General features: G+C 45.5%; 1 protein-coding gene across 3 annotated transcripts in view; it reads right to left on the reverse strand.

Annotated features, from left to right (window-relative positions):
* DCAF11 (DDB1 and CUL4 associated factor 11) overlaps positions 1-24,554 on the reverse strand; it is a 96,215-nt gene that overhangs the window by 19,598 nt on the left and 52,063 nt on the right. Inside the window, exons 2-3 of one of the 3 annotated variants that reach the window (XM_073671044.1) lie at positions 19,682-19,847; positions 1,345-1,472 (exon numbers count right to left, since the gene is read on the reverse strand). In XM_073671044.1, coding sequence (XP_073527145.1) covers positions 1,345-1,472; positions 19,682-19,839 — 286 coding nt within the window. In that variant the 5' untranslated portion in view covers positions 19,840-19,847. Of the gene's footprint in view, positions 1-1,344; positions 1,473-19,681; positions 19,848-24,554 lie in introns of those variants that run through there. The other 2 variants (XM_073671045.1, XM_073671046.1) reach the window with 2 other exon arrangements.

Here is a 24,554-nt window from a genome sequence, read left to right on the forward strand (position 1 = left end):
CACCCCCGCTGATCAGCTGTTATTGGTGCTGGCGGCGGCGGCCGGAAGTGCTTAGCCGTCCATCTAGGGAATCAATGTGAAAGTAGTGGACAACCCCTTTAAACATTAATACCAGAATAGTATTAGGTTTTCTTGCAGGTATAAGATGATTAATTTAAGGGAATTTGTCAGCAAGATTTTCACCCACCCAAAATATTTACCGTATATGCTCATTTAAATCTTTCAAAGACAAGTCCAGCAATACCTTTACATGGCCAAGTCCGTTCCTCTAATAAGTAGAAATCAGCATTTGAATTAATATGCAAATGACGCTGAAGAACTATTTGCAGATCTGAAGCCTCTGCCATGCCAGCTCAGTTCCCCACCCAGCGCCGCCTTCCTCCTACCACTTGACTGATGGCTTTTTTGCCTCAAGTCACAGAGCAGAGACCATCAGTCAAGCAGAAGGAGGAGGCGGCGTTGGACAGAGCTGGAGTGACAGAGGCTTCAGATCTTTAACCTCATTTGCATATCAATTCAAATGCTGATTTCTCAGTAACAGAGGAACAGATTGGTCATGTAAAGATATTTTGGACTTGTCTATGAAAGAGCTACATGAGAATATAAATAGTTTGGGAGGAGGGGGGTAAATTCCCACAGACAGATTCCCTTTAATGCACAGCAAAAGGTATACGACTTCCTGATATTTTTTTGTTTCAATATTTTGCTATACATCTCTGTATAGAGGTTGAAAACCTTGAATAGCGCTCTGCTTATAGGTGAGACTGAATGTACAATTCATGTCCACTTCTCTGCTGTGAGCAGGACTTTAGGCTTTTCATGATCTGAATGTAAATACATGACAATTTTGCCCCAGATTTCACAGTGTCATAATAGTGTGGACTTCTGACACACCATTACCATCCTGTATGAATGTTCCCACTTCAGTTCACCATTAATGATTAAAAGGGTACTCCAGGATAAAACATGTATTTATTGGAATACCACTTTAAAGTGGTTATCCAAGGTCTTTCGCTTCTGCATTGGAAAGTGAGTGGTGTTACTGCGCACATGGCAGGTATCATGCTTGCAGCCTATTCTAATTAATAGGACACGTGCCAGCCGTGCACAAGACCTGGCACTGGTTGTAGTACACCTAGGCAGTCCAGCTTCACACCCACAATACTTATGTTCCTATTTATCATGAATCCAAAAAAAAAAAAAACAGCGATTGGATCAATATTATATTGTCATGTAGATTTCAGAATAATTATGCATTGAGACCTATAAGAAACAATTAATTAATCAGCTTCTACCTTTTCAGAGGATGAGAACAAAGTTCAAAATGGTCTAATTATTACGTACCAGGAGGATTGTAGCGGTCTCCCAAGCAGCCCTCCCAAGCACTGTCATTGTCATCATCAGAATCTGACAGCGACTGCACCAAGTGCAAGCTGGCGGGCCCCCCTCCCTGCACTAGCCGAACCTGTCCCCTGAAATACACAGGAGATAAATAAAGGATTAGAAAGAATTCCACATTCACTATAAATTGGGTGATTGAAAATATCCCTGACCAGTAAAAGTAAGTGTTGAATAATGGGAGAATATTTGATTTGGTGCATGATGTGTTTGTACTTTTGTAATAGTATAATGAAATGATTCTGAAAAGTGGAAGTTGGGCTAGGAGTCAACTAAATGGATAACGATAAAAGTTATTGGACTGAAAAAGGACAGGATATACTACCTATACTTGTAAATTGGATTGTACAGATTAGGTGGCAACTAAAGCAATATGTAAGATATAACAGAGCTCTCAGAACAATAAAGGGCACAGGATGCCCTCTGAAATTAGATCTGTTTTAAGGAGTTGTCACAGACTTGGATTTTGCTGATCTATCTTTGGATAGGTGTGGGTGGGGGGGGGGGGATCTATCATCCAGGCACCATCACCAATCAGCGGTTCGTAGGTCCGGCGACGGCCAGAAGTACAGAGCCAGGATACCACAGCTCTGTACACTGTTTAGTGGCCATTCTCGGAATTTCTCTAATAAATCTGCAATATTTAATGTGCTCTGCTTCTGTAAAGCTGTGTTAGAAAAATGGTCGATTTACATGGACCGACTGGTGGCATGAAATGACCGCCGATCAGTAAACCTTTACTGATTTGGAGTCGTTTAATAGCCTGTTTACACAAGCATAATAAAGTAAAATGATGTGCACTGAGCGCTCTATAATAGATCAGGCTGTTATAGTTTTCAGCAGTAGGAGTCCTGTTTACACAGGACAATGCACCGCCGAAAACGATGATCTTTTGTGCTACGCAAAAGATTATTTTGTAGCATCGGCGTCTCTGCTTCCTGCCGGGCAGATACGCTGTTCCCCTCACCGCCGCGGTCCAGGTCCGGCATCTTCCCGCTCCCCAGCTGCTGTGGCGCGCACAGCGCACCTTCCCGGGCACTGTGCTTAGGGCGCGCGCGCTCCCTCCATCTTAAAAGGAGCCACGCGCGCCGTCCTATAGAGTCCCCGGCCAATAGCCGGCGGAGTGCCCCTATAAAAGGCACGTCCTCCAAAATGGAGGTGCCTGTGCAAGGTTGTTGTTTTGTGTGCTAACACTTGCTTCAACCCTCAGGTCCTGCTGCCTGTCAGTCCTGCTCGCCAGTCTGTCTACAGTCCAGCCCGCCAGCCTGTCTATAGTTCTGCCCGCCAGCCTGCTTACCTGGAAGCACCTGCCAGTTACCTGTCGTGCCCGCCAGCTCGCCTACCCGGAGCACCCGTCAGCCTTCCTGCCGCGCTCATCCGCTGTACCGGTCAGTTCCTGCCATCTGACCCATGGGAGTCACCTGCTCTCACACAGGGTCGGTCCCAGAGTGGCACCTGGTCCCCCTGCGCGGTCCCTCCCTGGTTCAAGGAGTCGATTGAGCTGCCATGCGACCTTGGTCAGGCCGAGTAGGCACTTAGTCACGCCCCTCTGGTCCATCATTGCACCGAAGCACAGAGGTTCCACCACACGGACCCGTAACAGTTTGCACAGGCCATGGAACCCGGTGGTCCCCAGGCTCCTTCACTCTCGGACCTGTACCAGGAGGTCTCACGTCAGAGATCCCAACAGGAGACTATCCTGTCCTATCTGCGGTCTGTCAACTCTCGCCTGGACACGCAGTCCACCCCGTCTGTGTCCGTCTCTAGCCGAGCGGCACCCGCTCCGGAGACACCTCAACCTACTGGCGCTATGGCACCCGGCTCTGGACCCCGGCTTTCTGTGCCTCCACGTTTTGGTGGTGACCCAGTCTTATGTCGGGGCTTCCTAAATCAGTGCACGCAGCACTTTGAACTCCTGGCACATCAGTTCCCCTCCGACCGGGTCAAGGTGGCATTCATCATGTCTCACCTCACCGGGGAGGCATTGGCATGGTTTAACCCTCTGTCGGAAAGAGGGGATCCCCTGGTATCTGATCTTCTGGCTTTCCTCGCTGCCTTCCAGAAGGTCTTCGATGAGCCCGGACGAAAATCTTCTACTGCCTCCTCGCTTCTCCGTCTCCGCCAAGGGAGTCTCTCCGTGGGCCAGTATGCCATACGTTTCCGAACTCTCGCATCTGAACTTGCCTGGAACAACGAGACCCTGGTGTCCACCTTCTGGGAGGGTCTTTCCAGTCGGATCAAGGATGAGCTAGCCGGTTGTGACATCCCTTCCACCCTGGATGACCTGGTGTCTTTAGCTACCCGGATTGACATCCGTTTTCTGGAACGTGCCAAGGAGACTACCCGGGAGAGAAGATTTCCGCGTCTCGCTCCTGTATTCCAAAAGCCTGCCTCTCAACCAGCAATTCCCCGGGCATGTTCGCCTGAGCCCATGCAAATTGACCAAACCAAGATGGTCAAGTCTCGCCAGGAGACGTGCTGAGCCGAGGGGAGTTGCTTCTACTGTGGCAATAAAGAGCATCAGATCCGTTCCTGCCCGGTGAACCCGGGAAAGTCCAGTGTCTAGGACCGCTCGGAGAGGTCGTCCTGGGCAAGAGTAAGTACTCTCCGTCCTTGACTCTGTTTCTATTTCCAGTTGTGGGACCCACTTCTTCGAGATTGCCCATCTGGATTCCGGAGCCGCTGGGAATCTCATTCAACAGGCTGTTGTGGAGCGGTATCAGATTCCTAATGTACGTCTGGCTGAACCGTTGGCAGTTGCCTCCGTGGATAGGAGGCTTCTTCCGGAGACCATCTTGCTCGTCACAGAGCCTGTAACCCTTCAGGTGGGAATGCTGCACTCTGAAAATATCTCCTTTCATGTGCTGTCCGGTCTCTCTCACTCCCTCTTACTTGGTCTACCCTGGTTACAAAGACATGAGCCGGTCCTGAATTGGAGATCTGGTGAAGTGCTCCCTTGGGGTCAGGAATGCCATGAGTCCTGTCTGGTTCCGGTTCGTCCTGCTCGACCCCCGTCTAATCTACCTGGTCTGCCGGCACCCTACTGGTGCTATGCGGACGTCTTCGACAAGAAGGAAGCTGAGACACTACCACCTCATAGGCCGTATGATTGCCCCATCGACCTGGTACCTGGTGCTGCGCCTCCCTGCGGGCGTATCTACCCCTTGTCGCTGGCTGAGACCCGGGCCATGTCTGAGTATATAGAGGAGTATCTTGCTAGGGGGATTTATCCAGAAATCCACCTCTCCGGCTGGAGCAGGATTCTTCTTCGTCAAGAATAAAGACGGCTCTCTACTTCCCTGTATCGATTACAGGGGTATTAACCAGATTACCATCAAAAATAAGTACCCCCTGCCTCTCATCTCGGAGCTGAAAGGCACGAAGATCTTCACCAAGCTCGATCTTCGTGGGGCGTACAATTTGGTCCGGATCCGCCAGGAAGATGAGTGGAAGACTGCACCCGGGACTGTCACTACGAATACCGCGTAATGCCCTTTGGTCTCTGTAATGCTCCAGCAGTCTTCCAGGAGCTGGTTAATGACATCTTCCGTGATGTCCTGTATTCTTGCGTGGTGGTGTACCTGGATGATATCTTGGTCTTCTCTCTGGATCTACCCTCACACCGGAGGGATGTTCGTCAGGTTTTGCTAAGGCTCCGGCAGTATCGCCTATACGCTAAGTTCGAGAAATGCCTCTTTGAGCAGACCTCTCTACTGTTCCTGGGCTATATTATCTCTGAGACTGGTCTGCGGATGGATCCTGAGAAGGTCTCTGCCGTCTTAAAGTGGCCCCGACCGGAGGGGTTGAAGGCGATTCAGTGATTCCTGGGCTTCGCAAATTACTACCGCCTCTTCATTCTTCATTTCTCCTCCCAGACTGTTCCCATCTCCGCGCTCACCCGTAAAGGAGCAAATCCCAGGGAATGGACTTCCGAAGTGGAGGAGGCCTTCGTCTCCCTAAAACAAGCCTTCTCCTCTGCTCCTGTGCTAAACCGTCCGGATTGCAACAGGCAGTTCTTCCTGGAGGTTGATGCTTCCTCCTCCGGAGCCAGAGCGGTGCTCACCCAGAAATCCTCGTCCGAGAGAATGGTTACCTGCGGCTTCTTCTTCAAACTCTTCTCCTCATCCGAGCGCAACTACTCCATAGGAGATCGTGAGCTGCTGGCCATTAAATTAGCGCTGGAGGAGTGGCGCTACTTGCTGGAGGGGGCTCTGCACCCGGTGGTCATATACACTGACCACAAAAACCTGGCTTATTTGCAGAACGCCCAAAAGATTAAATCCGCGTCAGGCCAGGTGGTCTCTATTCTTTGCCCGATTCTGCTTCACTCTGCATTACTGACCGGCGGACAAGAACATTAAAGCTGATGCTCTATCCCTCTCATTCCTGTCTTCCGCCCAAGAGGAGGAGCCTCTACATATCATCCACCCCTCCAAAGTAATGACTGTGGCTCCATTTGACCTGTCTCATCTTCCACCCGGTAAGACCTTTGCAGCTGGTTCCGGATCGTAAGAAGGTTCTACTCTGGGGCCATTCATCCAAGCTAGCAGGTCATGCCGGCCAGAGGAAGAGCTTTCTGCTCATCGCCCGACATTACTGGGGGCCTTCTCTACACAGGGATGTTGCGGACTTCGTTGCGGCTTGTTCCTCCTGTGCCCGTAACAAGGTTCCCAGGCACCTTCCATCCGGCTGTCTTCTTCCTCTTCCCGTACCTTCCGCTCCGTGGCAACACATTGCAATGGACTTCATTACAGATCTCCCTATTTCTGCCGGTTGTACTGTCATTTGGCTGGTCGCTGACCGCTCTTCTAATATGGCCCACTTCATCCCTCAGCCTGGTCTCTTTGCTGAAGTCCTTAGCCAGCACCGATGCAGACATCACATTTTTCGTCTCCACGGCGTACCCCTCCACATTGTGTTTGATCGCGGGGTTCAGTTCACTTCGAGCTACATGTAAGCTGCTGGATGTCTCCTTGGATTTCTCCTCTGCTTATCATCCTCAGTCCAATGGTCAAGTGGAACGTATCAACCAGGTCCTTGCCAGCTTTCTTCGGCACTTTGTCAATGCTCACCATAACGATTGGGTTGAGCTCCTGCCTTGGGCCGAGTTCTCCTATAATAACCATGAGCGAGTCTTCTTCTAAATCCCCGTTCTTTGTGGTCTACGGTCAACACCCCCAGATTCCATTTCCTGTCTCCTCTTCTGTGGACAATCCAACCGCGGAGTCTCTGGTCAGCAAATTTTCAGCTATTTGGGAAGACACTAGATCTGCACTTCTTCAGTCCTCCGAGCGGATGAAGAAACATGCTGATAAGAGACGTCTGGATCCGCCTCAATTCCGTCCGGGAGACAAGGTCTGGCTTTCCTCCAAATATGTTCGTCTCAAGATACCTTCCTATAAGTTGGGTCTGCGGTTCATCGGTCCGTTCGAGGATCTTAACCAAATCAATCCCGTGGCTTACAAGCTGAAACTCCCGGTCACCTTACGGATTCCCAACTCCTTTCATGTATCCCTCCTCAAACCTGTTGTCCTTAATTCTTTCTCTGACGATCCAGGTACCACTCCAGCTTCAGTCTCTGCTGAGGACGTCTTTGAGGTATAAAACATTTTGGCCACCAAGAGGGTAAGAGGAAAGACTTTCCTGTGGATTGGAAGGGGTTTGGCCCGGAGGAGAGGTCTTGGGAACCCAGGGAGAACATTCATGCCTCTCAACTTCATAAAAAATTTCTTTCGGGCCTTAAGAAGAGGAGGCGTAAAGGGGGGGGGGGTACTGTAGCATCGGCGTCTTTGCCTCCTGCCGGGCAGAGACGCCGTTCCCCTCATCGCCGCGGTCCAGGTCCGGCGTCCTCCCGCTCCCCCGCTGCTGAGGCGCGCACAGCTTCCCAGGCTCTGTGCTTAGGGCGCGTGCACCCTCCCTCTTAAAGGGCCACGCGCGCCGTCCTATAGAGCCCCCGGCTGATGGCCGGTGGACTGCCCCTATATAAGGAACCTCCTCCAAAATGGAGGTGCCTGTGCAAGGTTGTTGTTCTGTGTGCTAACACTTGCTTCAGCCCTCAGGTCCCGCTGCCTGTCAGTCCTGCTCTCCAGTCTGTCTACAGTCCAGCCCACCAGCCTGTCTATAGTTCTGCCCGCCAGCCTGCCTACCTGGAGCACCGGCCAGTTATATGTCGTGTCTGCCAGCCAGCCTACCTGGAGCAGCTACCTGTTACCCGTCGTGCCCGCCAGGTCGCCTACCCGGAGCACCCGTCTGGCTATCTGCCGAACCAGCCTGCTTATCTACCCGGACCACCAGTCAGCCTTCCTGCCGCGCTCATCTGCTGTACCGATCAGTTCCTGCCTTCAGACCACTGGGAGTCACCTGCTCTCACAAAAGGTCGGTCCATGAGTGGCACCTGGTCCCCCTACTCGGTCCCTCCCTGGTTCACGGAGTCGATTGAGCCGCCGTGCGACCTTGGTCAGGCCGAGTAGGCACTTAGTCATGCCCCTCTGGTCCCTCCTTGCAAGAAGCACAGAGGTTCCACCACCCGGACCCGTAACATATTTTACCCGATGAACAAGCATTTTGCTCGTTCATCGGGGGATTGCCAGCCTGTTTAGACTAAAAGACAGTTAAAAAAACAAGAGTTTTTATGAATGCTTATTCACAATTATTTTTCAGGGTAAATGCAGCCTAATTCAAGCTCCACCACCACCTTTCCAACATAATGTAGCCTATGATTTGCCTTTCTTCCAAAGAAGCAAAAAAGGACATTCTGTGTGTAAAGATGCTTCATACAAAAATCAATATCCGGCATTGAGGAAAATAGTATTTTTAGTAGTTTTAGTATCCATTATAATCTAAAACAGAAGCAAGTGCCTTATTAAATGTTATTTTACCAGTTTTAGAAGCCAAATGAATTTGTCAACATAGCACACATATTATGGGATCAACAGTAAATATTTCAATAAAGCATAGGAAATGACATCTAATCAATGAGTCCCACCAACCAAGGACAACTTGAGAAGACCGTGTAGAGCCAAGTGCTAGCAACATTGGATAGATATATGAATCCTGCCCTCAAAATTCCATCCCAGTACAACCTGAGAGAGTAGCAACCCAATATCAAATGTATAAAATTTGCACCAGAGAATTGGCAACGTAGACATGTCATCTTCTTTTAGCTTTGTTTTAACTAGGGCCTTTGGGGTGTAATACACCCTGTGAACTACTGTACAATTTTGTGATTCGCGTTTTATGAAACATTAACAATATTTCGATGTACATTCAACCACTGTATCTTCCCCATTCTACCAATGTCCATTTCACACTTAATAAATTCTGCCTCACTATTACATGCATGTAAAATTAAATTATATACAGTATAGACCGAAAGTTTGGACACACCTTCTCATTTAAAGCTTTTTCTGTATTTTCATGACTATGAAAATTGTACATTCACACTGAAGGCATCAAAACTATGAATTAACACATGTGGAATTATATACTTAACAAAAAAGTGTGAAACAACTGAAAATATGTCTTATATTCTAGGTTCTTCAAAGTCTTCTTTTGCTTTGATGACTGCTTTGCACACTCTTGCCATTCTCTTGATGAACTTCAAGAGGTAGTCACCGGAAATGGTCTTCCAACAATCTTGAAGGAGTTCCCAGAGATGCTTAGCACTTGTTGGCTCTTTTGCCTTCACTCTGCGGTCCAGCTCACCCCAAACCATCTCGATTGGGTTCAGGTCAGGTGACTGTGGAGGCCAGGTCATCTGGTGTAGCACCCCATCACTCTCCTTCTTGGTCAAATAGCCCTTACACAGCCTGGAGGTGTGTTTGGGGTCATTGTCCTGTTGAAAAATAAATGATGGTCCAACTAAATGCCACCCGGATGAAATAGCATGAAGCTGCAAGATGCTGTGGTAGCCATGCTGGTTCAGTATGCCTTCAATTTTGAATAAATCCCCAACAGTGTCACCAGCAAAGCACCCCCACACCATCACACATCCTCCTCCATGCTTCACGGTGGGAACCAGGCATGTAGAGTCCATCCATTCACCTTTCTGCGTTGCACAAAGACACGGTGGTTGGAACCAAAGATCTTAAATTTGGACTCATCAGACCAAAGCACAGATTTCCACTGGTCTAATGTCCATTCCTTGTGTTCTTTAGCCCAAACAAGTCTCTTCTGCTTGTTGCCCGTCCTCAGCAGTGGTTTACTAGCAGGTATTTTACCATGGAGGCCTGCTGCACAAAGTCTCCTCTTAACAGTTGTTGAAGAGATGTGTCTGCTGCTAGAACTCTGTGTGGAATTGACCTGGTCTCTAATTTGAGCTGCTGTTAACCTGCGATTTCTGTGGCTGGTGACTCGGATAAACTTATCCTCAGAAGCAGAGGTGACTCTTGGTCTTCCTTTCCTGGGGCGGTCCTCACGTGAGCCAGTTTCTTTGTAGCGCTTGATGGTTTTTGCAACTGCACTTGGGGACCCTTTCAAAGTTTTCCCAATTTTTCGCACTGACTGACCTCATTTCTTAAAATAATGATGGCCACTCGTTTTTCTTTACTTAGAATTTGTATTATGGCAAGAAAAAAGCAGCTAACAGTCTATTCAGTAGGACTATCAGCTGTGTATCCACCAGACTTCTGCACAACACAACTGATGGTCCCAACCCCATTTATAAGGCAAGAAATCCCACTTATTAAACCTGACAGGGCACACCTGTGGAGTGAAAACCATTTCCGGTGACTACCTCTTGAAGCTCATCAAGAGAATGCCAAGAGTGTGCAAAGCAGTCATCAAAGCAAAAGGTGGCTACTTTGAAGAACCTAGAATATAAGACATATTTTCAGTTGTTTCACACTTTTTTGTTAAGTATATAATTCCACATGTGTTAATTCATAGTTTTGATGCCTTCAGTGTGAATGTACAATTTTCATAGTCATGAAAATACAGAAAAATCTTTAAATGAGGTGTGTCCAAACTTTTGGTCTGTACTGTATGTGCGCTAAAGATTTCGTATGAGTATTACAGCTGATTAAATACTAATCCCCTTGATGCCTGATGACATGAAAGTTTTTTTTATCCTTCGCGCTAACTGAGGCATGAAACAACTGATAATACCTAAAAAAATATCCCATATTGGCGTGCACTCCTATGCCAACAAACTTTCTCAATAAAACCAAGCTTTTTTAATACAGAACAACTGGGCCACTGAGTGAACACTCTTCGGCCCAACTGACCTGATTCCAAAGTTCATAAAGATACAGTTAGGTCCATATATATTTGGACAGAGACAACATTTTTCTAATTTTGGTTCTAGACATTACCACAATGAATTTTAAACAAAACAATTCAGATGCAGTTGAAGTTCAGACTTTCAGCTTTCATTTGAGGGTATCCACATTAAAATTGGATGAAGGGTTTAGGAGTTTCAGCTCCTTAACATGTGCCATCCTGTTTTTAAAGGGACCAAAAGTAATTGGACAATTGACTCCAAGGCTATTTCATGGACAGGTGTGGGCAATCCCTTCGTTAGGTCATTCTCAATTAAGCAGATAAAAGGCCTGGAGTTGATTTGAGGTGTGGTGCTTGCATTTGGAAGGTTTTGCTGTGAAGTAAACATGCGGTCAAAGGAGCTCTCTATGCAGGTGAAACAAGTCATCCTTAAGCTGCGAAAACAGAAAAAACCCATCCGAGAAATTGCTACAATATTAGGAGAGGCAAAATCTACAGTTTGGTACATCCTGAGAAAGAAAGAAAGCACTGGTGAACTCATCAATGCAAAAAGACCTGGGCGCCCACGGAAGACAACAGTGGTGGATGATCGCAGAATAATCTCCATGGTTAAGAGAAACCCCTTCACAACAGCCAACCAAGTGAACAACACTCTCCAGGAGGTTGGCGTATCAATATCCAAATCTACCATAAAGAGAAGACTGCATGAAAGTAAATACAGAGGGTTCACTGCACGGTGCAAGCCACTCATAAGCATCAAGAATAAAAAGGCTAGACTGGACTTTGCTAAAGAAACATCTAAAAAAGCCAGCACAGTTCTGGAAGAACATTCTTTGGACAGATGAAAACAAGATCAACCTCTACCAGAACAGAATGATGGAAAGAGAAAAGTATGGCGAAGGCGTGGTACAGCTCATGATCCAAAGCATGCCACATCATCTGTAAAACACGGCAGAGGCAGTGTGATGGCTTGGGCATGCATGGCTGCCAGTGGCACTGGGTCACAAGTGTTTATTGATGATGTGACACAGGACAGAAGCAGCCGAATGAATTCTGATGTCTTCAGAGCCATCCTGTGTGCTCAGATCCAGCCAAATGCAGCCAAACTGATTGGTCGTCGTTTCATACTACAGATGGACAATGACCCAAAACATAAAGCCAAAGCAACCCAGGAGTTTATTAAAGCAAAGAAGTGGAATATTCTTGAATTGCCAAGTCAGTCACCTGATCTCAACCCAATTGAGCATGCATTTCACTTGTTAAAGACTAAACTTCAGACAGAAAGGCCCACAAACAAACAGCAACTGAAAACCACCGCAGTGAAGGCCTGGCAGAGCATCAAAAAGGAGGAAACACAGCGTCTGGTGATGTCCATGAGTTCAAGACTTCAGGCAGTCATTGCCAACAAAGGGTTTTCAACCAAGTACTAGAAATGAACATTTTATTTACAATTATTTGATCTGTCCAATTATTTTTGGTCCCTTTAAAACAGGGTGGCACATGTTAAGGAGCTGAAACTTCTAAACCATTCATCCAATTTTAATGTGGATACCCTCAAATGAAAGCTGAAAGTCTGAACTTCAACTGCATCTGAATTGTTTTGTTTAAAATTCATTGTGGTAATGTCTAGAACCAAAATTAGAAAAATGTTGTCTCTGTCCAAATATATATGGACCTAACTGTAGAACTCCTCTCTCTACAGCCCTTTAAATGGAGCTCATCTTCCCTACTGCCCTTTAAAATAGTTCCCCAATAAAGCTATATTCTTTAGCTTCCACTGATTCTTGCACCTGTGCAGCAATAAAATACCCCTGAAAAAAACAGAAGACCCACCCTCCTTTTCTACTTTTATTAAATATTTCAACTTCATTCTAACCCTCTTCCATCCCCAAGCTAGTTGATTAGTCAGAATATCAATTACCTTAAAAGACCTTTCCTAAATCCAGATGGTGCTAACACATATTACCACAACTGGTTTTATTACCATTTTAATAAGACCACTCCGGTTTGACCAAGATAGCGGTAACAAACCTCAAATTTTTATCATATCTTATCTTTTGGACCAGTGGTAAGACATTCAGGGTCAAAAACCTCCAAACATCTCAGAAATCTGATTACCAAGATAGAAATAATTTTTGAATTTTGAGTATCTAAAATTTTAACTCTGCTGATGAGACATTTACCACCATGATCAAGTGGAAGTAACACCAACTTCTCCCAATTAATTACCAGGCCAGAATAGGAACCAAAGGGCTTCACTATATAAATAATTTTATGATGGGTGTTACAGGCATCCTTTATACAAAATAAAATAAACATCTGCGTACTGCAGTATCTTATTCCCCTCTCCACCACAACCAAATCCAATAATTTCAGCATTCTCTCTAAATGTAATTGCCAGAGGTTCGATGAACATAGCGAACAGTAATGGGGAGAGGGGGCAACCTTGTCACGTGCCTCTGGATAAACTAATTGATTTAGAAAGTTCCATGTTAATTCACACTCTGGCCCATGGAGAACTATGCAGCAATTGTGTCTAGTGCTAAAAATTCCCACAAGCCACAAATATTTTCATAACGCTTTCAGAGAACCCATAACACCCTGTTGAAGACCTTAGTTGCATCCAAAGACTGGATGGAGCAGAGATTTCCCCCATCTATCTGTATATTAGTAAATAACCTATGAATATTTTGACTTATTGGGCATAAATCCATTTTGGTCTGGAAGAATTATTATGTAAAGACATTGGAAATATTACTTGTGAATCTTTGGCAAGACTGGTGCAGCAGGATTTTGGATACATAGACAGAAGTTTCCAATCCTAAACCGAAATTATCTGAACTAAAGCGAACAAGCTCCTACTCAAACTTTTCTCATTAATATTTGTGTACCTATTTTTGCATGTATCTAGTACAGGAAATAATACCCATCTTTTTACAGTTTAAAAAGGAGTCTGTCACCCCAAATTTACAAGACGTAACCACATAGTATTGTAAGATATGGAACAACAATTAAAATTTTTCTTTTTCTTATTAAATTTGTTCTCCAGTTGCCCCCCCAAAAAACTTAATTGTAATATGCAACTGGGTGCACGCATCTTCTTGTGCAAAGTGGCTTCGGAGATAAGTGGCAGTTATTTCAGAGGCCATGGACTAACACCCGTCTTCTTCTTCTCTTTTCACACAGGTACATGCTCTTCTCCTGCATAATTCCTCTGCTTGCTGTATATGCCGCCATCTACTCCTCTGCTCTCCCGATTCAACTCACTGGTATAATTCTCTGCTTGATATTTCTGCTTTATCTGTCCCATTCCACTCAATACTCACATATGTCGGTCTTTTCCCCACTGCAGATTTTATCTGATGTTTAGAGGTGCCAAACTGCAGAGCCTACAGAGTCCTAGCTCTGTCTTTGATCACCCAGCCATCTCCTGGTGAGATGAGCAGCAGCTAATTTAGCCACAAGCAGCTCCCACAATGCCCCTCACCTGATGGTTTAGTGTGCCCTATATATTTAGAAGCTCTTTAAGGGGTGCACGCGTGCTGGGTTGTGCATGAGTCTTCTTGTGCGAAGTGGCTTCGGAGATAAGTGGCAGTTATTTCAGAGGCAGTTAGGCAGGGCAGGAGTCAAGTGATCAACATGCCCTCATGCTCTCTCAGCCACCACATGCTATCTCTTGCTCCCACCTGCTAACACTTTCTCTGCTCCTCCTCACTGCTGGAGATACAGTAGCGGCCAAAAGTATTGGCACCCCTGCAATTCTGTCAGATAATACTCAGTTTCTTCCTGAAAATGATTGCAATCACAAATTCTTTGGTATTATTATCTTCATTTAATTTGTCTTCAATGAAAAAAAACACAAAAAGAATTGTCCTAAAGCCGAATTGGATATAATTCCACACCAAACCTAAAAAACGGGGTGGACAAAAGTATTGGCACTGTTTGAAAAATCATGTGATGCTTCTCTAATTCGTGTAATTAACAGCACCTGTAACTTACCTGTGGCACCTAACAGGTGTTGGCAATAACTAAATCACACTTGCAGCCAGTTAACATGGATTAAAGTTGACTCAACCTCTGTCCTTGTGTGTACCACATTGAGCATGGAGAAAAGAAAGAAGACCAAAGAACTGTCTGAGGACTTGAGAAACCAAATTGTAAGGAAGCATGAGCAATCTCAAGGCTACAAGTCCATCTCCAAAGACCTGAATGTTCCTGAGTCTTCCGTGCGCAGTGTCATCAAGAAGTTTAAAGCCCATGGCACTGTGGCTAACCTCCCTAGATGTGGACGGAAAAGAAAAATTGACGAGAGATTTCAACGCAAGATTGTGCGGATGGTGGATAAAGAACCTCGACTAACATCCAAACAAGTTCAAGCTGCCCTGCAGTCCGAGGGTACAACAGTGTCAACCCGTACTATCTGTCGGCGTCTGAATGAAAAGGGACTGTATGGTAGGATACCCAGGAAGACCCCACTTCTTACCCCGAGACATAAAAAAGCCAGGCTGGAGTTTGCCAAAACTTACCTGAGAAAGCCTAAAACGTTTTGGAAGAATGTTCTCTGGTCAGATGAGACAAAAGTAGAGCTTTTTGGGAAAAAGCATCAACATAGAGTGTACAGGGGAAAAAAAAGAGGCATTCAAAGAAAAGAACACGGTCCCTACAGTCAAACATGGCGGAGGTTCCCTGATGTTTTGGGGTTGCTTTGCTGCCTCTGGCACTGGACTGCTTGACCGTGTGCATGGCATTATGAAGTCTGAAGACTACCAACAAATTTTGCAGCATAATCTAGGGCCCAGTGTGAGAAAGCTGGGTCTCCCTCAGAGGTCATGGTCTTCCAGCAGGACAATGACCCAAAACACACTTCCAAAAGCACTATAAAATGGTTTGAGAGAAAGCACTGGAGACTTCTAAGGTGGCCAGCAATGAGTCCAGACCTGAATCCCATAGAACACCTGTGGAGAGATCTCAAAACGGCAGTTTGGAGAAGGCACCCTTCAAATATCAGGGACCTGGAGCAGTTTGCCAAAGAAGAATGGCCTACAATTACAGCAGAGCATTGTAAGAAACTCATTGATGGTTACCGGAAGCGGTTGTTGGCAGTTATTTTGGCTAAAGGTTGTGCAACCAAGTATTAGGCTGAGGGTGCCAATACTTTTGTCTGGCCCATTTTTGGAGTTTTGTGTGAAATGATCAATGATTTGATTTTTGCTTCATTCTCTTTTGTGTGTTTTCCTTGCAAGCAAATTAAATGAAGATAATAATACCAAAGAATTTGTGATTGCAATCATTTTCAGGAAGAAACTGAGTATTATCTGACAGAATTGCAGGGGTGCCAATACTTTTGGCCACCACTGTATCTCTCCAAATCCTGGTCCTCCTCGCCATATCCCCACAGTTACTTCTACCTCCTATCCACGACCTTCCACAAACTGTCGCAACCCTTCTAACCTCATACCCATCCAACTAATCCCCACTTCCTCAGTTGCACTAACAGGAGCTCTATGGAACGCTCGCTCCATCTGCAACAAACTTTCCTACATCCACGACCTTTTCATTACTAACAAACTTTCCTTCCTCGCCATCACCGAAACATGGCTCACCCCTCTGACACAGCCTCCCCAGCTGCACTTTCATATGGCGGATTCCACCTTTCCCACACCCCCCGCCCCAACGGCAAACATGACGGAGGCGTAGGTTTTCTCCTGTCAGATACCTGCGCTTTCAACCAAATACCACTGCCACCTTCCGTTACACTCCCCTCTTTTGAGGTGCACTGTGTGCGCATCTATTCCCCCTCTGACCTCCAACTGGCCGTCATTTACCGACCCCCCAGGGCTAGCCACCACTTTCTTAGACCACTTCACCACCTGGCTGCTTCACTTCCTGTCCACTGACCTCCCCACTATCATAATGGGTGACTTCAACATCCCCATTGACACTTCCCACTCGTCTGTCTCTAAGCTCCTATCCCTCACTTCCTCCTTCGGCCTTGCTCAATGGTCTTCGGCAGCTACTCAAAGATGGCCACACACTGGACCTCATCTTCACCAGCCTCTGTTCCCTATCTAACCTCTCTAACTCACCCCTCCCTCTCTCGGACCATAACCTCCTCACATTCTCTACTCTCTGCTCTCCAGGTGCAGAATCCCCACTCCACAAACTTACACACGCTCGCAGAAACCTCAAACACCTTGAGCTACACTCACTCTCTGATCCCTGCTCCCTCTTACAGACATAAATTCCTTACACAATGCAGATGTTGCTGCCGCTTCATATAACACCACAATTGCTGCAGCTCTCAATTCGATCGCCCCTCTCACACATACCAAATCTCGCACAATCAACAGGCAACCCTGGCACACCAACCTTACTAAAGAACTGCGACGAGCCTCCAGGGTTGCGGAGCGGAGATGGAAAAGGTCTCACTCCATCGAGCACTTCATCACATTCAAACAATCCCTCACTATTTTCAAGTCCGCACTCACTACAGCAAAACAAACCGACTTCTCATCTCTCATATCCTCCCTGTTTCACAACCCTAAACAGCTTTTTAACACATTCATTTCTCTCCTTCGTCCCAGAGCACCTCCTCCCTCTTCTGTCATCTCAGCTGAAGACCTTGCCTCATTCTTCAAGCAGAAGATTGAAACCAGACAAAGATTTTGCCTAAAGTCTGCACAACTCCTCCTCATATGTACTCAACCTTCCTCCTCCAAACCCCACTCTTCCACCATTACAGAAGGTCAAGTCTCCTCTTTACTCTCCAAATCACACCTCACCACCTGTGAACTTGACCCAATCCCATCCCACCTCATCCCTAACCTTACCACAGTCTTCATCCCAACCCTAACCCACCTCTTCAACCTGTCACTAACAACCGGTGTCTTCCCCTCATGTTTCAAACATGCCGCAATCACACCCATTCTCAAAAAGCCCTCCCTTGACCCATCCTCTCTGACTAGCTACCGCCCCATATCACTTCTCCCCTTTGACTCAAAACTACTAGAACAACATGTCCACCTTGAACTGTCCTTCCACCTCTCCTCCTGTTCCCTCTTCGACCACCTGCAATCTGGCTTCCGACCGCATCACTCAACTGAAACTGCCCTGACCAAAGTCACCAACTACCTACTAAATGCCAAATTCAAGCGACACTACTCCATCCTCCTCCTTCTGGACCTGTCATCTGCCTTCGACACAGTGGACCATTCCCTCTTACTACAGATTCTTTCATCTCTTGGCATCACGGACTTGGCCCTATCTTGGATCTCCTCATACTTAACAGACAGGACATTCAGCGTCTCCCACTCACGCACCACCTCCTCATCTCGCCCCCTATCGGTCGGTGTCACCCAAGGTTCAGTTCTAGGACCTCTGCTCTTCTCCATCTACACCTTTGGCCTGGGACAGCTCAGAGTCTCATGGCTTTCAGTATCACCTCTATGCTGATGACACACAGATCTACCTCTCTGGACCCAATATCTCCTCCCTACTAACCAAAATCCCACAATGTCTGTCCGCCATCTCATCCTTCTCTGCCAGATTTCTAAAACTCAACATGGATAATACAGAGTTCATCATCTTTCCACCCTCTCATTCATATCCCCCATCTGACCTATCCATCAACGTCAATGGCTGTTCACTCTCCCCAGTCCCACAAGCTCGCAGCCTTGGGGTAACCCTGGACTCGGAACTCTCCTTCAAACCACATATCCAAGCCCTTTCCACTTCCTGCTGACTCCAACTCAAAAATATCTCCCAGATCCGTGCATTCCCAGCAAAGACTCTGCAAAAACACTAGTGCATGCCCTCATCATCTCCCGCCTCAACTACTGCAACCTCCTGCTCTGTGGCCTCCCTTCCAACACTCTTGCGCCCCTCCAATCTATCCTAAACTCTGCTGCTCGACTAATCCACCGGTCTCCCCGCTATTCCCTGGCCTCCCCCCTCTGTCAATCTCTTCACTGGCTCCCCATTGCCCAGAGTCTCCAGTTCAAAACCCTAACCATGGCATACAAAGCCATCCACAACCTGTCTCCTCCATACATCTGTGACCTAGTCTCCCGGTACTTACCTGCACGCAACCTCTGTTCCTCACAATATCTCCTTCTCTACTCCCCTCTTATCTCCTCTTCCCACAATCGCATACAAGATTTCTCCCGTGCATCCCCCCTACTCTGGAACTCTGTACCCCAACACATCAGACTCTCGCCTACCATGGAAGCCTTCAAAAGAAACCTGAAGACCTACCTCTTCCGACAAGCCTACAACCTGCAGTAACCACCGCTCCACCACATTACTGCATGACCTCCTCTACCCCCACCTACTGTATCCTCACCCATCCCTTGTAGACTGTGAGCCCTCGCAGGCAGGGTCCTCGCTCCTCCTGTACCAGTCGCTGACTCGTTTGTTAAGATTTTTGCTACACAGGACAATGTGCTGCCAAGAATGATGATTTTTAAGCAAGCTTAAAAATCATATCACAATACGAACTAGTGTTTGGCTCACTTGTTAGTTGATTGTCAGGCTGTTTACACAGGTCGATTATTGGGAAATTAGCGCTCATAAGAATGATTGTACCCCAAAAATGTCCAGCCTAAATGCACCCTTAGCTTGAATAGGAAGTTTGAGGGCAACATGTATGACATTGGCCTAAGAAGTACTATGGTCCAAAATATGTAGACTATTTGCTGATATTCTCCTGTTTGTACCTCTTCTACTCCATTTGGATGTATTTGGTTGAACTGTAGTTATAAAGAAATACATGAGCAGCACAGAACACCACAAAAATAATGTAGTGCATGGCCTCCAGACACAAACTAACCTTTTGTAACATTAAAATATGGAAGCCTCACCCAAAATCCATGATTCATCTTTTCACAGGCTGCAATGTTTCAGCTTACGGTGGAGCCTTTCTCAATGCAGATACAGAGGATTAAGTGGTCATGATCCATAGGACTATACAAATTTGGGAAGAGGTGAGGGAGTAATGCTTCATGTATGGATGAAATAGAAGGATGTGTATTTGATCTGTACAATGACATGTGTGGGGTGTTGTTACCTGCGCAGAAGATACGCCAATACCTGCGACAGGTCAACATTCTCCTCGTCATCATCATCCTGTAGACCACGCGATCCTGAGTTGTTGCGGGAGCCTCTTGGCGAATCCCCTGAAGATCCTCCTCCACCCGCACTGCTGCTACTGCGTGTTCCCATCATCCATTCCCCTGTACACCATATAAGCCTTAATAAAACAGCATTTGTCACACAGAAAAATAGACAAAGACAAACGTAACAGATGTATATTTCTGCAGGCGTTTAAGGACCTTGTATTTCTCAGTGTATTCACAAATAACATCTTTACGTCAGATTGCCATCTAATGAAAAGCAACATTTAAATTGGTTGTCCACAACCTGTAAACCCACTTTAAAATTAAGTACACCCCCTAGTACAAAAAAAACGAAAAAAACTCACCTCTCTGCCATTCCAGCAATATTGGCTCCAGGTCTGCAGGGGGTTTTCATGACATTGTTATGCCATGTGAGCCCTACAGCCAATCAGCAGCCACTGTTGGGCTGACACGGAGCTCTTACTTCCCTTGGACGAATGGCGGACAAGCGTAAGAAGTGAGAACACAGCAGCCCTATACCAGCCAACGATTGGCTGCAGGGTTCATGATGAGACCATTTAATTTGAAAAGAGATTTGGACAATCCCTGTAATTACGGAACAAGTGAAACTAATTGATATTAATAAATATAGTAAAGAAAATTTGTAGTCAGTATATACCAACACCTATAGATCTGAAATGATCTGAAAAAACTAAAAATGTTTATTTAGCCCCACAATGAGTGTTTTGGTCCTAAGTTATTACTTGGCTTACTTTGCACCAGAAATTTGAGCCAAAATGTCATTGTAGTGCTGGTATTATGCCATGCCTTTCCAGCTAAACCATTCCCCGTGTCGGGCGAGAAGAGTAGAAAGGGTGTAAAATACAGTACATAATAATTGTGGTGGAAAGGCATACAAAACGTATCTACCCAGCTTTGTGTTTGGTTTAAGTGAATCCGTTCCACAAATGCCTATTGTAAAACCACTTTGCTATCAATATGTTCACTATTTCGAGCATTTTTTTCACTTACTGTTTTGAACAAAATTCTGGTGGAAAAAAAAGAAAATGCTTGTAGCTTCTGTAAAGTGGCTCCTGATGGAAAAAGCTCCAAACAAGGCAGTGTCCAATCAAAGGGCAACAAAAATAAAAGCTTACAAAACTGCTTCAGCCAACGAAAAACTTCCCAAAGAAACGCGTTTCTGCATCTCCCCGGCACAAAAAACGCATGCGGATTGTACATGCAGATTGCACATGCGTTTTCCTGCCAGGGACATGTGGATGTGAAGCGTTCTTCACTTGCATTTCCGCATGCGGGTTGACAAGCTCTTTCCAAGCGATTTTAGCATCACTTGGAAAGTACTTGACAACTTGGTCACACTATATAAATCTATGCAACCGGCATGGATTTATATATAGTGTGACTGTAAAAGAATGGTAAAAAATAAATATTATACTCACCTTCCGATGGCCCCCGGTCTCCTTCTCCGGTGCGTCTGGTCTTCCTGGTGTCTCGCGGTTGGTAAAAGGACCTGCCATGACGTCATTTGGTCGCGTGACCCGTCACATGACTAAATGACGTCATGGCAGGTCCTTTTAGACCATCGCGAGCTGCCTGGAAGCCAGGACGCATCGCTATGGAGACCAGGGGCCATCAGAAGGGGAGTATAATGTATATTTTCTATTTTAATTTTTTTTTTTTTTTTTTTTTTTTACAGGTTCTATGGTACCCGGGTCTGGAGGAGAGTCTCCTCTTCTCCAAACCCGGGTACCATCCGCACACTGAATCGCTTAATATCCACATGTGCACATGTAGTCATGCGGATATTATGCAATTCAATGGCGGCGAAAACGCCGGGATTACGCAAAATAATTGGTAGTGCTTCGGATTTTTCCGCAATGATAATCTGCAGCGGAAATTTCCGCAGCATGTGCACAGCACATGTGGATTATCATTGGGGAACATGGCAGACCTTCTACCAAGTGTTTAAGCGTTTCTGCAGCGGAATTGCCGCTGCGGAACGCTTCAAAAACGCATAGTGGGCACACAGCCTTAGCCAGTATTACATTTTTACAGAATTTTGATGCATTTAGTATGTTAAAGAGGTATTCCCATCTCCAAAGTCCTATCCCAATATGTAGTAGATGTAATATTACCAAATACCTCCAATTAGAAATGTAGCATAGTTCTTCTGATGTCTCTTTCCTCATGTGCAGGGCATTGCAGTAGCTTAGGTATCCATGGATACAACCACTCATATAGTGACAGTCAGTTGCTAGTGGTCGTAACCATGGATACCTAAACTACTTCAATGCCCTGCTGCACATGGGGTAAGAGACATAGCTTATCAGGAGAACTATACAACATTTCTAATTGGAGGTATTTGCCAATATTATTATTACACCTACTACATATTGGAATAGGATTTTGGAAAAGGGAATACCCCTTTAAGTCTCCCCTAATATGTCCTCTGTGGTTAGAGGATTTGGGAATGTTTAGCTGGCAAAAGAGAAGACTGAGAGGAGACTTAATAGCGGTCTACAAATATCTCAAGGGCTGTCACATTGTAGAAGGATCAGCTTTATTCTCATTTGTACAAAGAAAGACTAGAAGCAATGGGATGAAACTGAATGTGAGAAGGTTCAGATTAGATACTAGAAAAAACTTTGACAGTGAGGGTGATGAGTGGAACAGGCTACCATGAGAGGTGGTGAGTTCTCCTTCAATGGACGTCTTCAAACAGAGGCTGGACAGACATCTGTCTGAGATGGTTTAGTGAGTCCGTAATTGAGCAGGGGGTTGGACCAGATGACCCTGAAGATCTCCTCCAATTTCAACATTCAATGATTCTATGGGTACATAAAACTCTACTTGAGGCACATTTACTCTTTGGCCCCGATCAAAGCTTTTACTCGCAAAATATGGCATAAAAGGTTTGAAAAGCCGCAACTCGGAGTTACGCCAAAATTTTACTGTTCTTTGATGCCAGTTTCTCCAAGTAGTGAGAAGCCAGGGCAGAATGGGTGTGCAGCAGGAGTGGGAAGTCTCAGATTGTCTAATTCATGCCGAACTGTGGCGTTCTGCACACCAGAGACCTTACTCCAGTCCCCAACTGGAGAGAGATTTCTGGCATGGCGCATGGAGGTACTTGCCACTCATCAGACGCTCCAGATTCATGAAGAGGAGTGCACCTCTTCATTAATCAGAAGCATCTTGACTCTACTCCATCCCTTTATCAAGACTGGAGAGAAAATAGCCGGTCTTGCTGAATCTGAGATATAATTTTGCAGTTTCCCACTGTAACTGGCATCCATTTAGATACCAATTTGACAGACACAGGAACTACACAGGAGAGAACACTTAAACCCTTATAATGCCATAAAGTACTGTCAAACATTTTCACGTGTAGCATACATGGCATATGCCCTAATAATAACTAACATACTCGCACAAAAACAAGGGCAGAGAAAAGCAAACACTGCTGTAACTAGTATTGGATGCCAAATCACAGGGGAATATTGCCCCCTAGTGGTGACAATAGTGCCTGTTAGAGCTGATCTGGAAATACCGAGACCCAGCAGTTACGACATCAATAATGTGATTGCTGGTTCTAACAGGGACAGAAGAGAAGCCGCTGCCTGGATTCACTGCATAATGTTCATCAAAAGCATCATCAGAAAATGACGTTTTATTTAAATATGTTCTGTGTTATATGAGCAATTTGTTAAAAAAACAAAAATTAATTTTTTTTGTGGTAATTTTTTTACTTTGCCAATTTTAATTTTTTCATAATACAATCTATATACTTTTTTTGCAGTTTCACACTAGTCACTAGGGCTATTAAGACTCATATTTCCTGTTCCTTCATGAAGAGTTTTCAGCTGTCTCATTAAACATGCGTGTCTTTTTATATAGTGTATGCAAACTTCTGGTTTCAACTGTACATACAATGGAGTGAAATAGTGTTTGTCCACTTCCTGATTTCTTATCCTTTTGCATGTTTGTCGCACTTAAATGTTTCAGATCACAATACAAAATTTAAATATTAGACAAAGATAACACAAGTAATCACAAAATGCAGGTCTTTATTATTAAGGGAAAAATAAATCAAAACCTACAGGGCCCTGTGTGAAAAAGTGATTGCCCCTAAACCTAGTAACTGGTTGGGCCACCCTCTAACAGCAACAACTGCAACCAAGCGTTTGCGATAACTGGCAATGAGTCTTTTACAACGCTCTGGAGGAATTTTGGCCCACTCATCTTTGCAAAATTGTTGTAATTCAGCCACATTAGAGGGTTTCCGAGCATGAACCGCTTTTTAAGGTCATGCCACAGCATCTCAATCAGATTAAGGTCAGGACTTTGACTAGGCCACTCCAAAGTCTTAATCTTGTTCTTCTTAAGCCATTCAGAGGTGAACTTACTGGTGTGTTTTGGATCATTGTCCTGCTGCATAACCCAAGTGCACTTCAGCTTGATGTCACGAACAGATGGCCGGACATTCTTCTTCAGGACTTTTTGGTAGACAGCAGAATTCATGGTTCCATTTACCATAGCAAGTCTTCCAGGTCCTGAAGCAGCAAAACAGCCCCAGATCATCACACTACCACCACCATATTTTACTGTTGCTATGATGTTCCTTTTCTGAAATGCTTTGTTACTTCTACGCCAGATGTAATGGGACATACACCTTCCAAAAAGTTCAACTTTTGTCTCATCACTCCACAGAGTATTCTCCCAAAAATATTGGCGATCAAGATGTTTTCTTGCAAAACTGAGACGAGCCTTTATGTTCTTTTGCTCAGTGGTGGTATTTGTCTTGGA

The sequence above is a fragment of the Phyllobates terribilis genome, unplaced genomic scaffold, assembly GCF_046119375.1.
Source record: "Phyllobates terribilis strain yellow unplaced genomic scaffold, ASM4611937v1 Scaffold_1__5_contigs__length_1240528914, whole genome shotgun sequence".
Taxonomy (NCBI): Eukaryota; Metazoa; Chordata; class Amphibia; order Anura; family Dendrobatidae; genus Phyllobates; species Phyllobates terribilis.